Source organism: Penicillium chrysogenum (genome assembly GCF_028827035.1).
Source record: "Penicillium chrysogenum strain IBT 35668 chromosome Unknown utg000002l_segment0_segment0, whole genome shotgun sequence".
Lineage (NCBI taxonomy): Eukaryota > Fungi > Ascomycota > Eurotiomycetes > Eurotiales > Aspergillaceae > Penicillium > Penicillium chrysogenum.
Window position 1 is genome coordinate 2,540,289 of NW_026622750.1, and position 16,843 is coordinate 2,557,131.

The 16,843-nt window shown below is 49.6% G+C and overlaps 8 protein-coding genes across 8 annotated transcripts; 4 read left to right on the forward strand and 4 right to left on the reverse strand.

The window, feature by feature from the left end:
* Positions 1-973: 973 nt before the first annotated feature.
* On the forward strand, positions 974-3,198 carry N7489_004519 (iron-containing redox enzyme family protein; the record flags this gene model as incomplete). The annotated part of the gene is made up of 2 exons (XM_056710271.1): positions 974-1,369; positions 1,429-3,198. 2 exons carry the CDS (start codon positions 974-976, stop codon positions 3,196-3,198), a joined length of 2,166 nt encoding a protein of 721 aa, XP_056568692.1.
* Positions 3,199-3,688: 490 nt separating this feature from the next.
* N7489_004520 (MFS transporter) lies at positions 3,689-5,275 on the reverse strand (the record flags this gene model as incomplete). The annotated part of the gene is made up of 3 exons (XM_056710272.1): positions 3,689-4,570; positions 4,632-4,910; positions 4,967-5,275. 3 exons carry the CDS (start codon positions 5,273-5,275, stop codon positions 3,689-3,691), a joined length of 1,470 nt encoding a protein of 489 aa, XP_056568693.1.
* A 473-nt stretch (positions 5,276-5,748) lies between these two features.
* Positions 5,749-9,297, reverse strand: N7489_004521 (tetratricopeptide repeat protein; the record flags this gene model as incomplete). The annotated part of the gene is made up of 5 exons (XM_056710273.1): positions 5,749-6,641; positions 6,693-6,908; positions 6,961-7,774; positions 7,839-8,859; positions 8,987-9,297. 5 exons carry the CDS (start codon positions 9,295-9,297, stop codon positions 5,749-5,751), a joined length of 3,255 nt encoding a protein of 1,084 aa, XP_056568694.1.
* A 781-nt stretch (positions 9,298-10,078) lies between these two features.
* N7489_004522 (RNA-binding protein VTS1) lies at positions 10,079-12,085 on the forward strand (the record flags this gene model as incomplete). Its single annotated transcript, XM_056710274.1, has 3 exons — positions 10,079-10,580; positions 10,640-11,904; positions 11,956-12,085. 3 exons carry the CDS (start codon positions 10,079-10,081, stop codon positions 12,010-12,012), a joined length of 1,824 nt encoding a protein of 607 aa, XP_056568695.1. The 3' UTR covers positions 12,013-12,085.
* A 146-nt stretch (positions 12,086-12,231) lies between these two features.
* N7489_004523 (uncharacterized protein) lies at positions 12,232-12,482 on the forward strand (the record flags this gene model as incomplete). The annotated part of the gene is made up of 2 exons (XM_056710275.1): positions 12,232-12,259; positions 12,301-12,482. 2 exons carry the CDS (start codon positions 12,232-12,234, stop codon positions 12,480-12,482), a joined length of 210 nt encoding a protein of 69 aa, XP_056568696.1.
* A 98-nt stretch (positions 12,483-12,580) lies between these two features.
* Positions 12,581-13,183, forward strand: N7489_004524 (EMC6 family protein; the record flags this gene model as incomplete). The annotated part of the gene is made up of 2 exons (XM_056710276.1): positions 12,581-12,655; positions 12,797-13,183. The coding sequence occupies 2 exons, from the start codon at positions 12,581-12,583 to the stop codon at positions 13,181-13,183; spliced, it is 462 nt and encodes a 153-aa protein (XP_056568697.1).
* Positions 13,184-13,458: 275 nt separating this feature from the next.
* Positions 13,459-14,565, reverse strand: N7489_004525 (3-methyl-2-oxobutanoate hydroxymethyltransferase; the record flags this gene model as incomplete). Its single annotated transcript, XM_056710277.1, has 2 exons — positions 13,459-14,088; positions 14,182-14,565. 2 exons carry the CDS (start codon positions 14,563-14,565, stop codon positions 13,459-13,461), a joined length of 1,014 nt encoding a protein of 337 aa, XP_056568698.1.
* A 303-nt stretch (positions 14,566-14,868) lies between these two features.
* Positions 14,869-16,495, reverse strand: N7489_004526 (uncharacterized protein; the record flags this gene model as incomplete). The annotated part of the gene is made up of 4 exons (XM_056710278.1): positions 14,869-15,036; positions 15,103-15,541; positions 15,609-15,872; positions 15,999-16,495. 4 exons carry the CDS (start codon positions 16,493-16,495, stop codon positions 14,869-14,871), a joined length of 1,368 nt encoding a protein of 455 aa, XP_056568699.1.
* Positions 16,496-16,843: the final 348 nt, after the last annotated feature.

The following is a 16,843-nucleotide window of genomic DNA, read 5'->3' on the forward strand; positions in this document are numbered from 1 at the left end:
AGCCCCAGTAGTAGTAGCGACGGTTAATCCAGGAAACTCAATGCCTAGAAGCGGGTAGCCGATGTGAATACTGGTCTTTGTTAAATATGAATAATCGAAATTGCAACCTGATCAGTGGTGCCTTGACATCTGTCGATTCTCTATCTAGCAAGCCCAGTCCTTCCACGCTTGAGTAATCAACCTATAACTCGTAAGGATTTGAAGGCTGTCATTGATATCTGTTATCAGTTTATTAATATTGAATAGATATGTGAGAATGGAGACATGTGGGCCTTTCGCTGGACGAAAGAGAGAATAGTGCTGCCCTACGTCCCAACCCAGCTTCAAAATCAACAGCTAGGCGATCATTGATTCTCAACCAATTGCCCCACCATTGGTCCCTGATATATCGATATATGCACACGGGAACTGCATCATAAATATACATATTTATTACGTCGCGAGTCAGTTTACATCACAGACCGCCTATTCGCGAAGCGCATGAATATGCTAGATCTCAGCCAGCCACACCGGGCACACCGAGCTTTCGGCTGGTGAACTCAAACCTGCAGATGTGGCCGAATCGGGTTATCACATGCACTATAGCATAATAACGCCATTCCAACAGATCAACAGATCTATTGCCCCGGTGGTGCTCTGTAGCTATGTGAGTGAGTGGAGACAACACGCCGGGATGCAAGGCAAGATGGAAATTCTTTGCTTTTTCCCTTTTTCCTTTTTATGTTAATTATCCTTTTCTCTTTCTAACCAACTGATTCCTACGTACTCCGTATATGCTGAATACTGTACCTGAAGAGGCTAGTGCAGCTGAAAACAATGTAAAATAAATGAAACATTGAAAGGGTCGAATATGTGATCGTCCTGAAATCTGATACTCCAGCCCCTGTCCCTGCCAACGCTCATATAATACCCATATTTGCCGAGCTCTCTAGAGCACTTCCGAAACGAACTCAGCCCAGAGAGAAATTGCACAATGGCTCCTGAATTCGATTTAGTCATTGCGAATCGACAAGTTGCCTTCTCCGGTATCCTCATTCTTATATGTACTTGCATCGCTATTGTCTTATATTTGAGAAATCCCAAACCCCCTCCGAGGCCTGAAAGATCAAATGATCTGTTTGGACATGGGCGCAAACGGCTCAAAGAGCCACGTCCAGCTGTCACGACAAATGCTGAGTGGACATCAATGAGAGAGCTAGAATTCTACAAAGAGCTCTATTTCAAGCTTCAGAATTTGGAGGAACACTCTGACACGATACCGAAAGCACGAAAAGCTTTCCTAGTTCTGCTTTCACAGGCATTGGAGGACTACGACAAGGCACTGGACACAAACATACTGTCGATTAACCGCTTCGACAAGAACGAGCTTGTCCGCTTTCTGCAAAATCATCAAGACAGAGTTACAAGCCAATACCATCAGTATATCAGCCGCCGACAATCGGGGGTTCGCGTGAGTTGTTCCAAGATCAGCAAGCAGCCGGAGACTGGCTGAGGGAAATTGCACCGCTAAAGTTGGTCGACGGCGCCTGGCTAGGGCATTTAAACAAGATCACGATGCCTTTCGCGCTGAGGCAAATCGTGAGGCAGACATGGCAAGTGTTCACAGAGGAACTGGGAAACGGCAACCGGGACCAACATCATGTCAAGATCTTCGAGGATCTTCTGAGGGTATTTGAGCGAGATTTACCCTCGCCAACAACAATGGCTATTCTCCATCCTCGATACAGGCTAGGTAATCTCAAATATTGGAGAGCAGCTGTGGCGCAGCTCTTGGTGTCCCTCTTCCCGCACGATTTCTTGCCTGAGATTCTTGGGTTTAATATGCATTTTGAATCCCTGCAATTGGATACTATGCAGGCGGCGAAGGAGTTGCCGGAAGTTGGTCTCAACGCATACTATTTCCTTCTTCATGTTTCAATTGACAATGGCCACTCGGGACATGCTGCAATGGCTACCGAAAGCGTCGCAGACTACATCCGGCATATTGCTGACACCGAGGGCGAGGTGTCTGCTGAGGTGGCGTGGAAGAGAGTTCAGGCTGGATATATTTTCAGCGAGTGGCAATCTCAAAAAGGCAGCCAAGCAACCAATATCATTGCACGACTCGATGATGTCTCTGATGATCGACTTGAGTCAAAGGTTCTTTCAATATTCAGCTCAAAGATCCAGGCTGCCCATAGACTGCATTGCGGTAGCCGGGTGAAAATTGGAAAGCGCTCGCTTTCTGAGTGGCTGGATCCCGAAGCGTTCTTGGATGAGGAATGGCAACGGGAGTTCATTCGATGCTTGAGCATATCCCAGCCCTGGATATATCCAGGTGACAGCAGGAGGAGCAAATTGGCCCAAGAGTTTCGATGGGGAGGGAGAATGTACGGCGCATTCACGAAGAGCGAACTCGAAACACTTGAGCTCTGGATCAACTCCCTAGACTATGCCCGAACCCCTTTTTATTACTCCTTCATCGAGCCAATAACGCACTCATGGCATCAAAGTTCCAAGATATCGAGCACCGACAAGAGGGGTAACTTTGTCCTCGATGTTAAACGTGGGTGTATTGAAACAGAAAGTCCACTTCCCAAAGACCCGGTGGGGAAGTATTTGGGAGACTTGCCAACCAATCCAAATCTCTCCGTCCTATTGCCGCTCTGGTTTACGCAGTGCTGCCTCTTGGAATCATTTTTGTATTCCCCTGGGAGAACAACCGATAACATTGGCTGCGCTGTGGTCCGCTTCTTGCGGGCTCAGTCCGGCTTCGAGACGGAGGACTTAATTGTGACGGGGACAGATGAGCCTCGCACGACAGAGAATAAAGGGATTGTTGAATTTGGCCTGGAAATGATTCATCATGCGTCCCTTCCCATCCCTCAAGATCTACACGGACTTTTCTCTCATTGGCCGTCCGAGTTTTCCATAACCATGCTCAAGTTAGCTTCCAGCCCTATTCGAAACTTTGGTATTCTGTTGGGTATATCCATGGCGTTTCTCGAATTGCAAGAGACGGTATCAGAATCGTCAAATCCTGGCTTGCTTTGTCCGAAGAGCAGTGAGCGCCTTGCGTTGCTAGTTAGGAGACAGTATCAATGCTTGCAGGTCTGTCTGAAGGAGATTCCCGCGGGAGATACACGTCATGTGGACTTCCACCATGGGTATGAGATGGCGAAGGTGGAGATTAACAAATGCTTCGGACCAGTGGAGTGAAACCTGAATCAACAGTCAACTTCTTTTTCAGATTTCTTTTATGCATGAATGACATTCTGTGACCAGGTATTCCTTTGGAGGGGGCATAAGCTACAACTTCCTCATTGACTATGATCCTGCTTTCCAGAAGACTAGAATAAAACACTAGCTCACTTTGTTAGCTCCATAGTGACCAGATTGACCTCAGTGAAAGCTGAAAGGCTCCTAATAAAATTGACATAAGATCGCAGGTGCATCGATTCTGAGAGGCCGAGCTAGTTCGTATACTTTCCCAGATACTACATATAAATGCACTCTATGTGCGAAGGGGCATAACGGCCAAAGGTCAAATGCCTGAAGAAATCACTTTCTCACCTGATTTCTGTCTGATTTTACACTGGTAGCTAACTAACTAACTATACCCCTTCGCACTTTATGTATAGTGTAAAGCATATGGACAGGAATGATGTTTCCCATAGAGCAAAACAAAAACCCAAACCCGGGAAGGACATCACTCTGCGCGTCGGATGCGAATGCCACCATGCCACCCAACCCATGCCTTCTCAGCCGGACCACGAAGAAGACAAATAACCAGCGCCGCCCCGATAAACGCCAGATTGACACTGCCCGACAGAATCCACCCTCCTTGACTGTAGAGACGATTCCCAACAGAGGTACCCATGAGCTGACCACAGAACACGCCCATCATGTATCCCGTGTTAATCCGATTCCGCGCCTTGGGCGCAACACTGTAGATCGCAACGCGATTGGCGACCTGCGTCATCTGCAGACCGAAGTCCTGTAGTGCAGCTTGGATAATTGGGCCCGCCACAGTGTACGTGCCTGTATAGGTACCGATACTGACGCCAGAGATCAGGATAGCGAGACTGACGAGGATGGAGAACTGCGGCACGAATTTATCGATCATGTAGCGTGAGTAGAGTGGGCCCAGGAACATGGGTGTAAGGCCTGCTAGAGAGAATAGTCCGATTGTCAGGGTTTGGTAGTTGTAAGGATCACCGGATAGGAGGAAGGTGAGTGTTGTCCAGAAACTGGTGAATGTGGCCGAGAGGAAGAATCCCATAAGAGTTGCCTGAACAAGAACCGGGGAAGTCCAGTAGTATCCGATAATGGAATACAGGATTTTGAAGTAGGAGATGTTGGTGTTTGTTGATGGGTAGTCGGGCATGAACAACCATAGAAGGGCGAAAATGAGGAATTGGAGTGCTAGTGATAGCCAATAGATATTTCGCCAGTGTGAGTATTCTGCGACTATACCTGAGAGCAGGCGGGCGAATAGAAGGCCCAGGACGAGTCCCGAAGAAACGATTGATAGGGCTGTTGCACGACGAGCTGGAGGGGCGAGGTCTCCGACGAGAGGGAGCATGATTTGCTGCAAATATGATAAGTGTTGCGTTCAGGTAAGAGACCCGGATATGCTTGGTTGCACTTACTGGAGTAACAGTCGTGACCGAAGACAGATAACTTAGAACAAGGAATACCTCGAATGACTTGGTGATGCAAACACCAATCCACAGCGTCGCGGTCACAAGCGTCAACAGTAAAACGAAGTGTCTTCTCCGAACCAAGTCGCCAAGAGGGCAAAGAAGGATTAATCCTGTGGCATATCCAGCTTGGCTGCAGGTTGGGATCAATGAGGCTCGCTCATGCGAGACATTGAAAAACCGGGCAAGAACATCAAGAATGGGATGTGAATAGTATAGATTGGCGACCTATACGACTATATTAGCAAGTGTCATCGCATATTTGATACCTTTCGATGCCATACCGTGAAAGTTCCCGAGAATGCGAACAGAATATTCAAAGGCAAGCCGAATTTACTCGGGTTCTCCGGATCCCACCGACATCGTGGCGACGTCCATGAAACGACATCAGCAAAGCGTCTCCAATACTTTCGCTTTTCTATTGAATCTTCCGTCGAGCTTTGAACATTGACATCATGGCCTTTTTCATCTTCACCCACCCCCTGGACCGTAAGGGAATTGGAGTGTGCCGAGGTGATCGGCAATAGTTCTGTAGGTCCTTCAATTTGAGAGCTGGAATGGTTTCCAACCCTTGGGGTGTTTTCCGCGGTCATTTGCTAGAGTTTGAGATCCTATATGGCCGTATGCTCATCTATATCTCAATGACTCGATGACATCAACGAGGCCGAAGACATGAGCATTAGGGTTAGGAGGATTTATGCGAGGTAGTACCGAAACAGCTCGAAAATAGTAACCACCTCAACCTGCAGACTGGACATTGTTGTGTAAGAAAAAGAAATCAGAGCCGTAAGGTGTATATATTGGCGGGTGTGCCCAGATGAGATGTTGATTAGCAAGAAAGAATCTCATTTCCGCATGCATTTCCGCACCCGCCCCCACATTCTTGCAGGCTGTCAACTTTACCCGATCCTGATACATTCATATCTTAGTCCGAGGGCAATTGTTTGTAAATTAATTTAGGTCCTGATGTGAGGTTATGATTCATATGATACATATATTCCAAAATGAAGGGTTTTTGATTGTTCGCAAAGCAGCAAACAGTCTGGAAAGCGGACATGAACGGATATCAAACGACAAGCCATTTTTCTGTAAGAGCCTTTGCGGTATTTGCATTGCCGCTGAGAACATGAATACACTGTAGCGCATAAGCGGCCTCGCGGGAGAAGTCCTCAATGAAAGGCTGGCCAGTGGACGAAGGAGTCTCTTGGGGTTGGCCATCACCGCCCATAACCACATCGGCACCATCTTTTGCAGATGTCGGTTCTTGAACAGAATTTTGCCTGGCTTGTTGCTGAATTTGCTCGCCGATTTTCAACACCCGGTCGTACCCTTCGACAGCAAGGTGGGCCAGACCAAGCGAGTGCCAAACACGAGCGAAATTGAATTCCATCTCCTGCTTCTCGGCTAGGAGCGTTCCCGGCTTCTCCCGAACCAGCCGGTATTCATGCATGAAGGACAGTCCTTGCATGATGAGGTAGTGGCGATTCTCGGATTGTCGTTTAAGAGAGTGGTGGATGAATGAGAGTGCGATGGAAAGGAGAACGGCCGGGTTTTGGTCATCTAGGGCGTATGCTCGGAAGAAATAGTTCAGCGCCGGGTAGAAACTGTTTCCGGAGTACAGCATGTGGCCATAAAGAACAAGAAGAGCAATGTCTAGCTCTTTCGCGGTGATGGGCTCGCCGGCTTCGTCCCGTGTGGATAGCGTGGCGCGCTCTTTCCAGACAGAGTGCCGGATGGGTCGAGGCGTGTCTTGTGGCATTGTAAAGTCTATCGCCTTGATTTGGCGAAGCATGAATTTCATGTTTCCGGAGGAATGGAAAAGCGATCGGTGAGGGTCGCCACATAGGTGGCCCATCATAGAGAAAAGTCGATAAGTATCGGTGACAAACTGGTATTCTTTGATAAACCAGCGGGCTTCATTGGCCAATGTCTCTTCATCTCGTGCGCGGAGAGCGCATGCTATAAAATTGTCAGTAGATAATCACTTGATAGCGAATTGAATGAACTCACTGAACCAGCAAACATGAATCAATCGCGACTTGGGCTTAGAGTGCAACCAGATGCTTGCGACCGCCGCAGAATCAAGGGTCTCATAAGCTTCTTCTGGCTCGCCTTGTTCTGCTACGAGTAGAGCGTACTGCAGGAATATGTCAAGCCACTCATCAAACGGAATTCCATGGTAGTCGGTGGGAATGGCGCCCTGCAAGGGCTCCTCCGCGACGTCTCCTAAATATAGCATTAGCATGCTGTGTATGGATGGAGTAACCGGATGACATACCCAGAGTTTCCTGAAGACGGCCCGCCATTTGCTGCATTTCATCCATCATTGCACCATTTTTGGTTTGGTTCTTGTGTTTTACACCAGTCGAATATCCCCTGAAGGCAATGCTCCGATCCATCGGATAGAATGCCCGATTGTTTCGGAAATCTCGCAATAGAGCATCGGCAATGTCCAGCCAATCCTCAATGGCTACGGAGACACCGTCTTTGACCTGGGGATTCAACTCCAACAACTTCGCATACAAGAATTGAATATCATCAGTCCGAGTACCTTCGCCAGGCTGCGCCCGTCCTTTGCCAGGCGCCGAAGGAGCTGCGTTCATAAGCGTTGTTGCCTGTGTCGGTTTGGGTGCAATTGACCGGAGGGGTTCTGTTTCAGCCATCTTGAACTCTATGGCAAGTTGTTCAAGTCTGGTGTCCTTTCTTCTTCTCTTGCTGCGATTTTCCTGCCGACCGATCAGGACTGCCTCGCCGACATACTTCATAGCCTGTTCGCTCATCCCGAGGCTCTCGTATAGCTTCGCTAGCAGTACTCGCGACTCCATATGACTAGCGTCGTGTTCGGCGACGAGTAGATAACAGCTTTCAGCATCTTCCATCTTGCCCAACTGCATGCAGCAATCTGCCATGGCCATGAAGAAGCTGATATCGGCATGTTCAGCGGTTTGTTGTATGGGCGTATAGTATCGGAGTGCTTCTTCGAAGAGACCGACTTGTTTTAGAGCATCTGCCACTTCCCTGAACAGATCACCATAGTCGAAGATCCGCGCACCTTCGGAGTCGTCTTCGGGGTTAAGCCATTCAAAGTGATGCTGGGTGCATTCTGTCAGTACGTACTTGTATTGGATCATTACCATTATCCGAGATAGAACTCACCAATGCTTCGTTGTGATGCTTGTCGCCCAATTTCAGGCGGAAAACACCCATCTTTATTCGAAGCTCCAACGGAAGACCAAGCCCATACGACTCCCGAGGCCATTGATTGGGAATAAAACCATCAGTTTTGATGCGTCGAGGCGAATCATCAGCATCCCATTCTCTGTCGTCATCCTCGTGGCCGTCCCACACTGAGTCTTCTCCGCGACCTAGAAGCCAGCGTGCAAGGATTTTCAACGAGATGAGTCCTTCTTCGGGTTCATTGAGATAGCCAAAAAGTTCAACATAGATATTAAGATCCGACCAAGTGAAATCAGATGCCTCGGGGTCGAGAGATAGGTAGTGATCAATGCTGTTTGCGTAATGATCCACTGCTTTTTGCACGTCATTGAGATCAATGTACGTCTCTGCAATATGTCGCAGTGCCCTAGCACTGTGCGGACAGTCTTTGAGTAGTCTCTCATACTCAGCTGCGGCTCGGCCATTGTGACCTAGCTCACGATAGATCGCTGCTCTCTGGAACCGGATATTCGTGTTATCGGGACTGACCTCGAGGATGCGACTGTAACAATAAGCAACATCATGCAATGCGGACTGCCGATTCTCTCCAGCGCGATCCAAGATGAGCCGAGCAACTTTGACCCAGACACCGGGATCTTTCGGCCTCGTATGAGCTCCGTTGAATAGAGCTGCTAGGGCTTTATCTTTTTCTCCTTGTGCGAGGAAGATTTCCGAGAGCAAAGAATGAGCAGCAAACATCTCAGGATTAATCTGAATCGCCTGCATTACCAGATCAATGGCCCGTTCGTAGTCTCCATCGATGAAGGCAGAGGTAGCCCCCGAATGAAGATGCTTGAATTCTGGACTGGGCTCCAGAGGTTTGCGTGGTCCTCTTTTGATGCCCTTTCCACCGCGAGCGCCCCATCTTCCGGAGAAGCGTCCACCTCCACGGCGGCGACGCCTGCTGGCGCCTGAATGATCATCGTCATCATCCTCCGCTGGCTCGTCTTCATCAGACTCACTAGTATCGTGTTAAGTAGGGTTATACATGTGGCGTCTCAGCATACGTACCTCTCGCTTTCGTCTTCAGACAAGGCAAAGTCCTCGTCTGACACCGCTCCCTCCCCAGGCACGGGAGGATATGACACTGGGGGTACCCCTGACTGTCATATTCATCTGGGTAGAAGCCTTCAGCCTCTTGCTCTTCTTCGACTTCGACTTCGTCTTGGAATTCGTTGGGATCTTGAGGATATTGATTGATGCTTTGGGGCTGAGTTTGTGCGTTTTGGTCACCAAACAAACGAGGATCAATCACCGAGGCAAGCATGTCCCCGACGTCAAAAGACTGATCATTTTGCCATGGATAATGAACAGTTTCATCGATATCCGGATATGCCGATTCTCCCTCCTGCATTTCCTCATCCAGAGGAACCCCGTCCGGGTAATGTTGGGAACTCATGGCCACTGACAATCTAAAGTCCAGTAGAAAGTGATTTCCACTGTTGATGAAAGTTACAGCTTGAGACAATCATCAGAAATGTGGATCACCAAGGGAGTCATTATCGATCCAGTATAGTTGGAGTGCGCTGAATTTCACGTCTGGGCTTGGCAGATATTCATAGTAACTGTCCCCACCAGGCTGAGGAAAATATTCAGATTTGACCAAGAGGGATAGAATTCCTAGGAAAGAATAGAAAGCGAAAGTCCTTTTAAGACTGAAGAAGCAGAGATATGGAAGAAGTCAAGAAAGAATGTAGACTCTGAGGTTCTCCTCGGTGAACCCGTGATCTCGCGGCCTGAAACAGAAAAGCCTCTTCACCAAACTTCTTCATCCCCAACTTTCTTCTTCCTCTCTTCTCTCTCTCTCTCTCTCTCTCTTCACCTAACCTCTTCTCTTTCCCCCCTTTTTCTTTCCTTTCCCTCTTTCCTTGGGACTCGGTGGCTTGACTGTGTTTGACACACTATTGCTTCAAGTCTCAATTTCCTTTCGTTCCAGGCCTTAATTTTTCTATCTCGAATTTCCGAGGTGCAGCCCACTGGACTGGTCTGTGCCATCGTTATAAGAGATCCGGATCTTTTCAGCGTCGTCTGATATCTTAGGATCTTAGCCTGGATCCTAACTCGAGGACTTTTTGATTTTATTTGTTACGCAAACTCAGCAGGTCCTGCAGGTGTTTTGCAGTAATCATTTCCCCACCCACTGTATTTACTAGTCATCCTTCAACACGTCGCCCTAAACCATGGCCAGTCATATCATTGGCAATCGCAACAGCACTCCTGAAGCATCGAATTCAACCCTCCGCCCTCCATCCTCATCGCGAAATCTCGGATCGCACCAGCTGCGGGCGTCGGCAGACATGTCCGGGTTCCCTTCGCCGCTGTCCGCCCGAAGCATCCGTCCATCATCGGAGGTCTTCTTCAATCAACAAACTCAAGGTCAGAATACGACGGAAGATGCTTTGGACCGTGCCGCTCAACAGTGGCTTGCGGACATTGATCAGTACGAAACTACATTGGAAGAAATGGCAGCTGCCACGCTTGACCAGGACTTTAAGGATGAACTCAGTGCCATCGAGCAATGGTTCCGTGTTCTGAGTGAAGCTGAGAGAACTGCGGCCCTGTATGCTTTGCTGCAGCAGACCACTCAGGTCCAAATTCGGTTTTTCATCCAAGTCCTGCAGCAAATGTCTCAAGGTCACCCGATGTCCGGCCTGCTCTCCCCTGCCAACTTTGGCGAAAAGGGTATGATAAACTGTCCACATCACCTTTGGGATGTAACTAACCTGCTTTTCGTCGTGTAGATGCCATGTCCAGCCGTCTGAGCGACGCTATGTCGAAGCTTAATATGGACACCTCTCGGAACTCCCTCGGACGACCCCCGCCATCCCCTGGCGCGAAACGCAACTCCGTCCTCGACCCTTCCACCATCAATGCGATGTTCCCGGATGCTGCTGCGGCCATTGCGAAGAAGAAGGCTGAATTCACCCAGCAAACTGGCAATGCACCTCCGTCGAATCGCAATAGCGCAGTCTTCGATCGTGCCTCTTTCGTGGCCCCTACCATCTCAGCACCTGACAACAATTCCGACGGCCTGGGCCAACAGCCTGGCTCCCCGTGGGCTCAGCGTGGTGTTTCAGACACACAACCCCCGATAGCTCGGCCCAAGTCATCCTCCGGACACCAGCCTATGGGCCAGTTCAGCCAGACCTCTGGCATGCGCTCGCCTCTTCCCCAGACTGCCAATATTCCCGCTCCCGATATCGAGCCCCCGCTGCTTTCGCCATACAACGTCGGCAACCACAGTTGGGCGTCAATGACCAACACCCCGATGACTGCGACTTTCGGTCAGCAGTCGCACCAGAACCCCAACAATCACGCGGATATGGTGGCCAATGCCACGGCAATGAAGCTGGCTGCTTTGTCGACTGTAAACAACCGCATTGCACTGGATGACGCGCGCAAGTACCGCCGTTCTCGCTCCAATGATGGCCAGGGCAAGAACTCCCAAGGAAACCCGATGCTGTCCCAGGGCTTGGCTAGCCCAGGCCTGGGTGGACAGCACTTGGTGGCCGGTCAGCTTCTGAATACTCAGCAGCTGGCAGCTCTGCAGGCCCAGCAACAGGCAGCTATGGCCGGTAGACGGTCTCGCCCAACATCGCCCGGCATTGCTATGCACGGTGGTGGCTTGACTCCGATGGGCTTTACCTCACCGCAGAACAACGGATTCCTGGCTGCATATGATCCCAACAACCCTCTTATGGGTAATGGATTGGGCTCTTTGAATATTGGGCAGTTTGGTCTGGGTAATGAAGGCTACCTGTCAGACCACTCGGAGGTTACACGAGGCCGCTCTCCGCGGGGTCGCCGTGGCAGCTCGAAGCCGCCTGAGGATCCCACTGACCCGGCTCTTCTGAAGGATATCCCCAGCTGGCTGCGATCCCTCAGGCTGCACAAGTATACCGACAACCTGAAGGACCTGCAGTGGACAGAACTGGTCGAACTGGACGACAAGGCCCTGGAAGATCGCGGTGTGAACGCTTTGGGTGCACGCAACAAAATGCTAAAGGTAAGCGCTGCTTGATATTTGATTATGATTGTCCACTAACGTTTCCATCAGGTCTTTGAACAGGTCAAAGAGGCCCGTGTCGACGGTAAATTCGAAAATCTGGTTTAATGTGATATTTGAATTTAAATTCAGCGACATCATGGGACTGGCATTTTCTTTCTGCTATGTTTACAGCATAATCGAGGACATGGGGGATCTGAAATGTATCAAACGCTGTGATGTGAACGGATTCATGAGAAAGGCTCGGGATTATTGAACATTGGATTCGGATTAATAGTAGATATGGACATGATTGATTTGATTTACGCTTAATACTCTTTTAGTATTATGCTGTTGGATGTAGCGTTTAATATCAGTCTGAAGCACTGGCATATAATTTTCGGAACTGCCCAAAAGACCATGTGGCCCGTGCACTTCTAGAAACTCGCTGCCACTTCCGACCTCCATCTGTTCAAGCTGAGAGCTGCTGTGACAACCTCTCCACGACAATATCTCGCGGCGCAACAATTTCATCGCCATTGAATAGCAACCGTCCCACAATATTGATCAAGCCCAGCAAACCTCTGCTCGAGACGTGATCACCACCCGCAACGAACACCGAGAGCCATAGCTCGACCTCTCAACCGAAACATCAACTACAACGAATCAGGGAATAAAGGGACACAAAGCAGCCAAAATGGCACCAACAAAGCAGGAACTCTCTCTGCTAATCACCCCTCTCGTACCCGAGGCTGTCCAACACAACAACCGCGTATGAACTTTCCAACATCCCACATCCCATCCAAGCACCCCTATCCCGCACCACATGCACCTCCATGTCCCCTACACTAATATCAGATCTACATCCGCCTCCCCCGTCCCAAATAGCGCACCCAATTAACAATGGAACTAGGTCCTCTCCTCTCTCCACAGCCTAACCTCCTTCCTCCTCGGTCTGTCCGCCGGAGTCCTAGCCCCCCAATCAGGCTACGGCTTCGCCTTCTATTTCCTTGGCACAATCCTGGTATCAGGGCTCTTCCATGCGGTGCTGATCCGACGCTCCGGTGGGGCAGGTGCCGGCTCTTTCTTCCCTGGCAGTAACACTGGTGAGATCGAGGGTGCTATTGAGATGGATGAGAAGAGTAAGGCTGTGCGCATGCAGCTTGGTGGAAAAGCTGGCCCGAGGAAGATTCTTCGCAAGGGCGCTTGGAGGGATGTTTGGTTTGGCGGTGGTGTTATGAGTGAAGCCCTTAGTGGGTTTGTTCTTGGTTGGGCTGGTGTTGGGGGTGTTTTGAGGTGAAAGGAGTATTGGCTGGTAGATCTTGGGCTCTATTTAAAAACCTGCGAATGGGGTTTTCGGGTGATGCTCTAGGGGTTTGTAAATGCCCTGTACGAATTGAATTGTTACATGCTTTTAACTCATACCTGGGTACACTTTTCTCAAACACGTCCGCGGGCTGGAAGATCACTTGGAATGCAGATATTAAAGGTCAAGATGGCCCTCAGCCCTCAGCATATATACATATTGTCCTGAAAAGAAGCTAAAGACACAAAAATGCACCAGGCACTGGTTTCTTACTCCTTCTCAGCAACCTTATCGACAACCTTCTCAAACTCCTCCAACACCTCCTTAGAAACAGGATAAGTATACTCCACCGAAGGAAAAGCCCTACTCTTAACCTCCTCCCTATAAGCCTCAATCCCCCTCCTCGCCTCCCCCCAAACATCCGCATAAGTCTTAACAAACTTAGGCAAAAACCTCCCTTCAGGGAAATTCCCCAACATATCAACCTGCACAAGCACCTGTCCAGAACACCCATTCCCAGACCCAATCCCAATAGTCGGCACGCTCAGCCGGCGAGTAACAATCTCCGCAATCTCAGGCGGCACAGCCTCAATAATAACTATAAAAGCGCCCGCCTTCTGCACAGCCAATGCATCCCGCAGCAGCTTCACAGCGCCCGCAGCAGACTTACCCTGCACACGGAACCCACCCAGCGAGTGCTGCCGCTGCGGCGTTAGCCCGATATGCGCCATAACAGGAATACCCGCTTGCGAGATCTTGCGGATCGTAGGCGCCATCTCCGCCCCGCCTTCGAGTTTAATCCCCTTCATTCCGCCTTCTTTTACCATCCGGATTGCGGATTCTAGGGCTTTTTCTGGGGTGGTTTCGTATGAGCCCATGGGTAGGTCTGCGATCTGTTGCTATGTGAGATGTTGATGCGTTTGGTGGGACGGAGGATTGATATGGATGGGTTATGCATGCACATGCATGTATGGGTACATGTATATACTTACAGTGAAGGCGCTCTTGACGGCGCGGTTTACGCTCCGGCAGTGGAGGAGCATCTCGTCCATTGTTACTTCGTTTGTGTCTTCCATGCCCATTGCGACCATTGCGAGGCTGTCGCCTACGAGCACGATTTCCATTCCGGCTGTGTCGGCGACATGGCCGCTAGGGAAATCGGATGCTGTGAGGACTGTGATGGGTTCGTTCTTTTTGTAGAGGTTTTGGATGGTTTGGATTGTTACTTTTTTGCGGGTGTTGGTGGCTGGTGAGCCCATTGGTGAGTGGGAGCTATATTGCGCAATGCATATTTTGATAGGTGATTGGCGTGGAGGAATCAGACTTCTGAGGTGTAGTGCTGGGCGTCTCAGGCAATTGAGTGTTTTCATAGCCATTTTGAAATTGAATAACTCCTAACAGAGCCAGAAGAGAAAAGCTGAATAGTAAAAAGATCTGAAGTTGACGTTCTGGCGGATGCGGCGTAGTTCGCAGTACTTGGGACCCAGTTGAACCTCGGCCATCCGGAGGTCGATATACCTCGCTTGTGTTGAACTGTGAACTCCTCAACTCCTCTTTTCTTTGTTTTGTCTATTTCATATTTCGCTATTCACTAGTTTACCTAGATACCTATTTGAATTTTGTTATTCTACAGTGTGGTATACTCTGACGTCATACAATATTGATAGCCAGGACATACCCTACAGCTTCTTAAGCAGTTGCTTATCCGTCTTCAGCCGAATAGAAAGCCCAATAATAGAAGCAACGAGAGCCATCGCACCAGCATAGACTATAGCCGGACGGTAACCCAGAACCCCCTTATTCTCCCCACCAGCAGCATCGAGGATAAACCCAGCAATGGGGGCGCCCTATGAAATAGTTAGTACTACAAGCTCTTCTATAAAAAACCACACAATCAACTACAGTCAACTTACAAGCAAATAACCCCCAGCCCAGCCTGTCACAACCATTCCCATAACAACAGACACTCTCGCCGAGCCAAACGTATTTCCAACAACAGTAGGCATAGTTGAAAAGAAGCCCCCATTCGCCATACCATTCACAATAACAAAGACGATCAACGGCCCTAGCGAAGTAGAGATTGGCCAGATAATCAGCATGCTCAGTGCGCTTAGCAGAAGGGAAATAAACAGCGTATTAAGCGGTCCGACTATATCACTACACAGCCCGCAAAGCAATCTTCCCAGCGCAGAGGAGAAATTGAATGCTGCGACAATACCCGCTCCCGTGGCGGACGACATTCCTAGCGAAGCTGTGAAGAGAGGTAGGAAGAAGGGCGGGACTAAGAGTGGGAATGTGGCGATTGCGCCCATTGCGAAGAGGAGGACGAAGCGGACGTCGCGGAATAGACGCCTATGGAGGGATTAGCCCGGGAATAAAAACAATGATAGTATAACAAAACACAAAGCATACAACGTACCAATCCACAACAGCCGAAGGCGGAATCGGAACCCGCTGCTTGATCAAATACGCAGCAGGCAAGCCCGTGGCCCAAGTAGCGAACCCGATAATCCGGAACGTCCACTGCACGCCCACACGCTCGAGGAGCGCATTCATCACGAAGCTAATCACAGCACCACCCAGTCCACCCGCCGCATAGACAATGCCATTCGCGATCCCACGCTTCGCTCGGAAATACTGCGCCGGCGTGACGGAGACGACCATGAAGCAGAGACTGGTAGTGCTAGTCAGTAACAGTGCAGTAAAACCTCCTCAGCCATAAGACCAGATACATATATAGCCAGCGTGCCAGGGTATACCATCTACACATGGACACAACCTTGGAAGTTCCAGACCGGATCAATCTCACCTAATCCCAACACCCATAACAATACCAGCCGTAGCAAACAAGCCCCCGATATTCATAGCCGAGAAGCCACTCAGCACCTCCCCGAGACCCAAAAATAACACGCCCGCCAGGGCAGATCGGCGCGTCCCGAGTTTGCGGATAATGCGTGCGTTCAGAATACCCAGGAAGGAGATACATGCTGTTGCGAGGGATCCGACGAATGCTAGTGTTGACGATGTTGATACGCCTTCTTTTACGAGCGCGGCTTGCAGGATTCCCCAGCAGTAGGATGTTCCGATGAACCACCATGTTACCACTGCGCAACCTAATATCACAACCCAGCCTTCGCCGCCGTCCGGGACTTGTGAGTCTGCGAGCAGGGATTGCTGCATTATGTCTGTTTCGGAGGGGGTTGTTGAGAGGCCATTTTGGTTGCTTGTTCGTGCGGGCCTTTCTTCTAGGGTTGTGTTTAGGTCTGCGAGGGAGATACTGGTGCTGGTTGATTGGGGATTGGCCATTTTGGAGGAGTGTATCTCCTTGGGGGTGTAGGAAGAAGAGATGGGGCTCGGACATATCAGTCTTACTAGTCTTGGAACTACTACGGATCCATCTGGGCCTTTAGCTGAAGAAACTTCGATTGAAAATGGTATAATATGGCTGTTTTCGGAAGGTGCCAGTCTGAAATGGGAAATTATCTTGGTTTATCGTTTAAAGTAATTTAACCTTGCAAGCTTCCCCTTAATTCATATTCTGGAATTTAATAAACATTAAAGCTTTTCCTTAAACCCGACTAGCCCTTGGAAATACGTGGACAAAAGACATGGTAGGGGTGACCTCACTCGGGATTGCGCGGTTAGCCTCGGAGG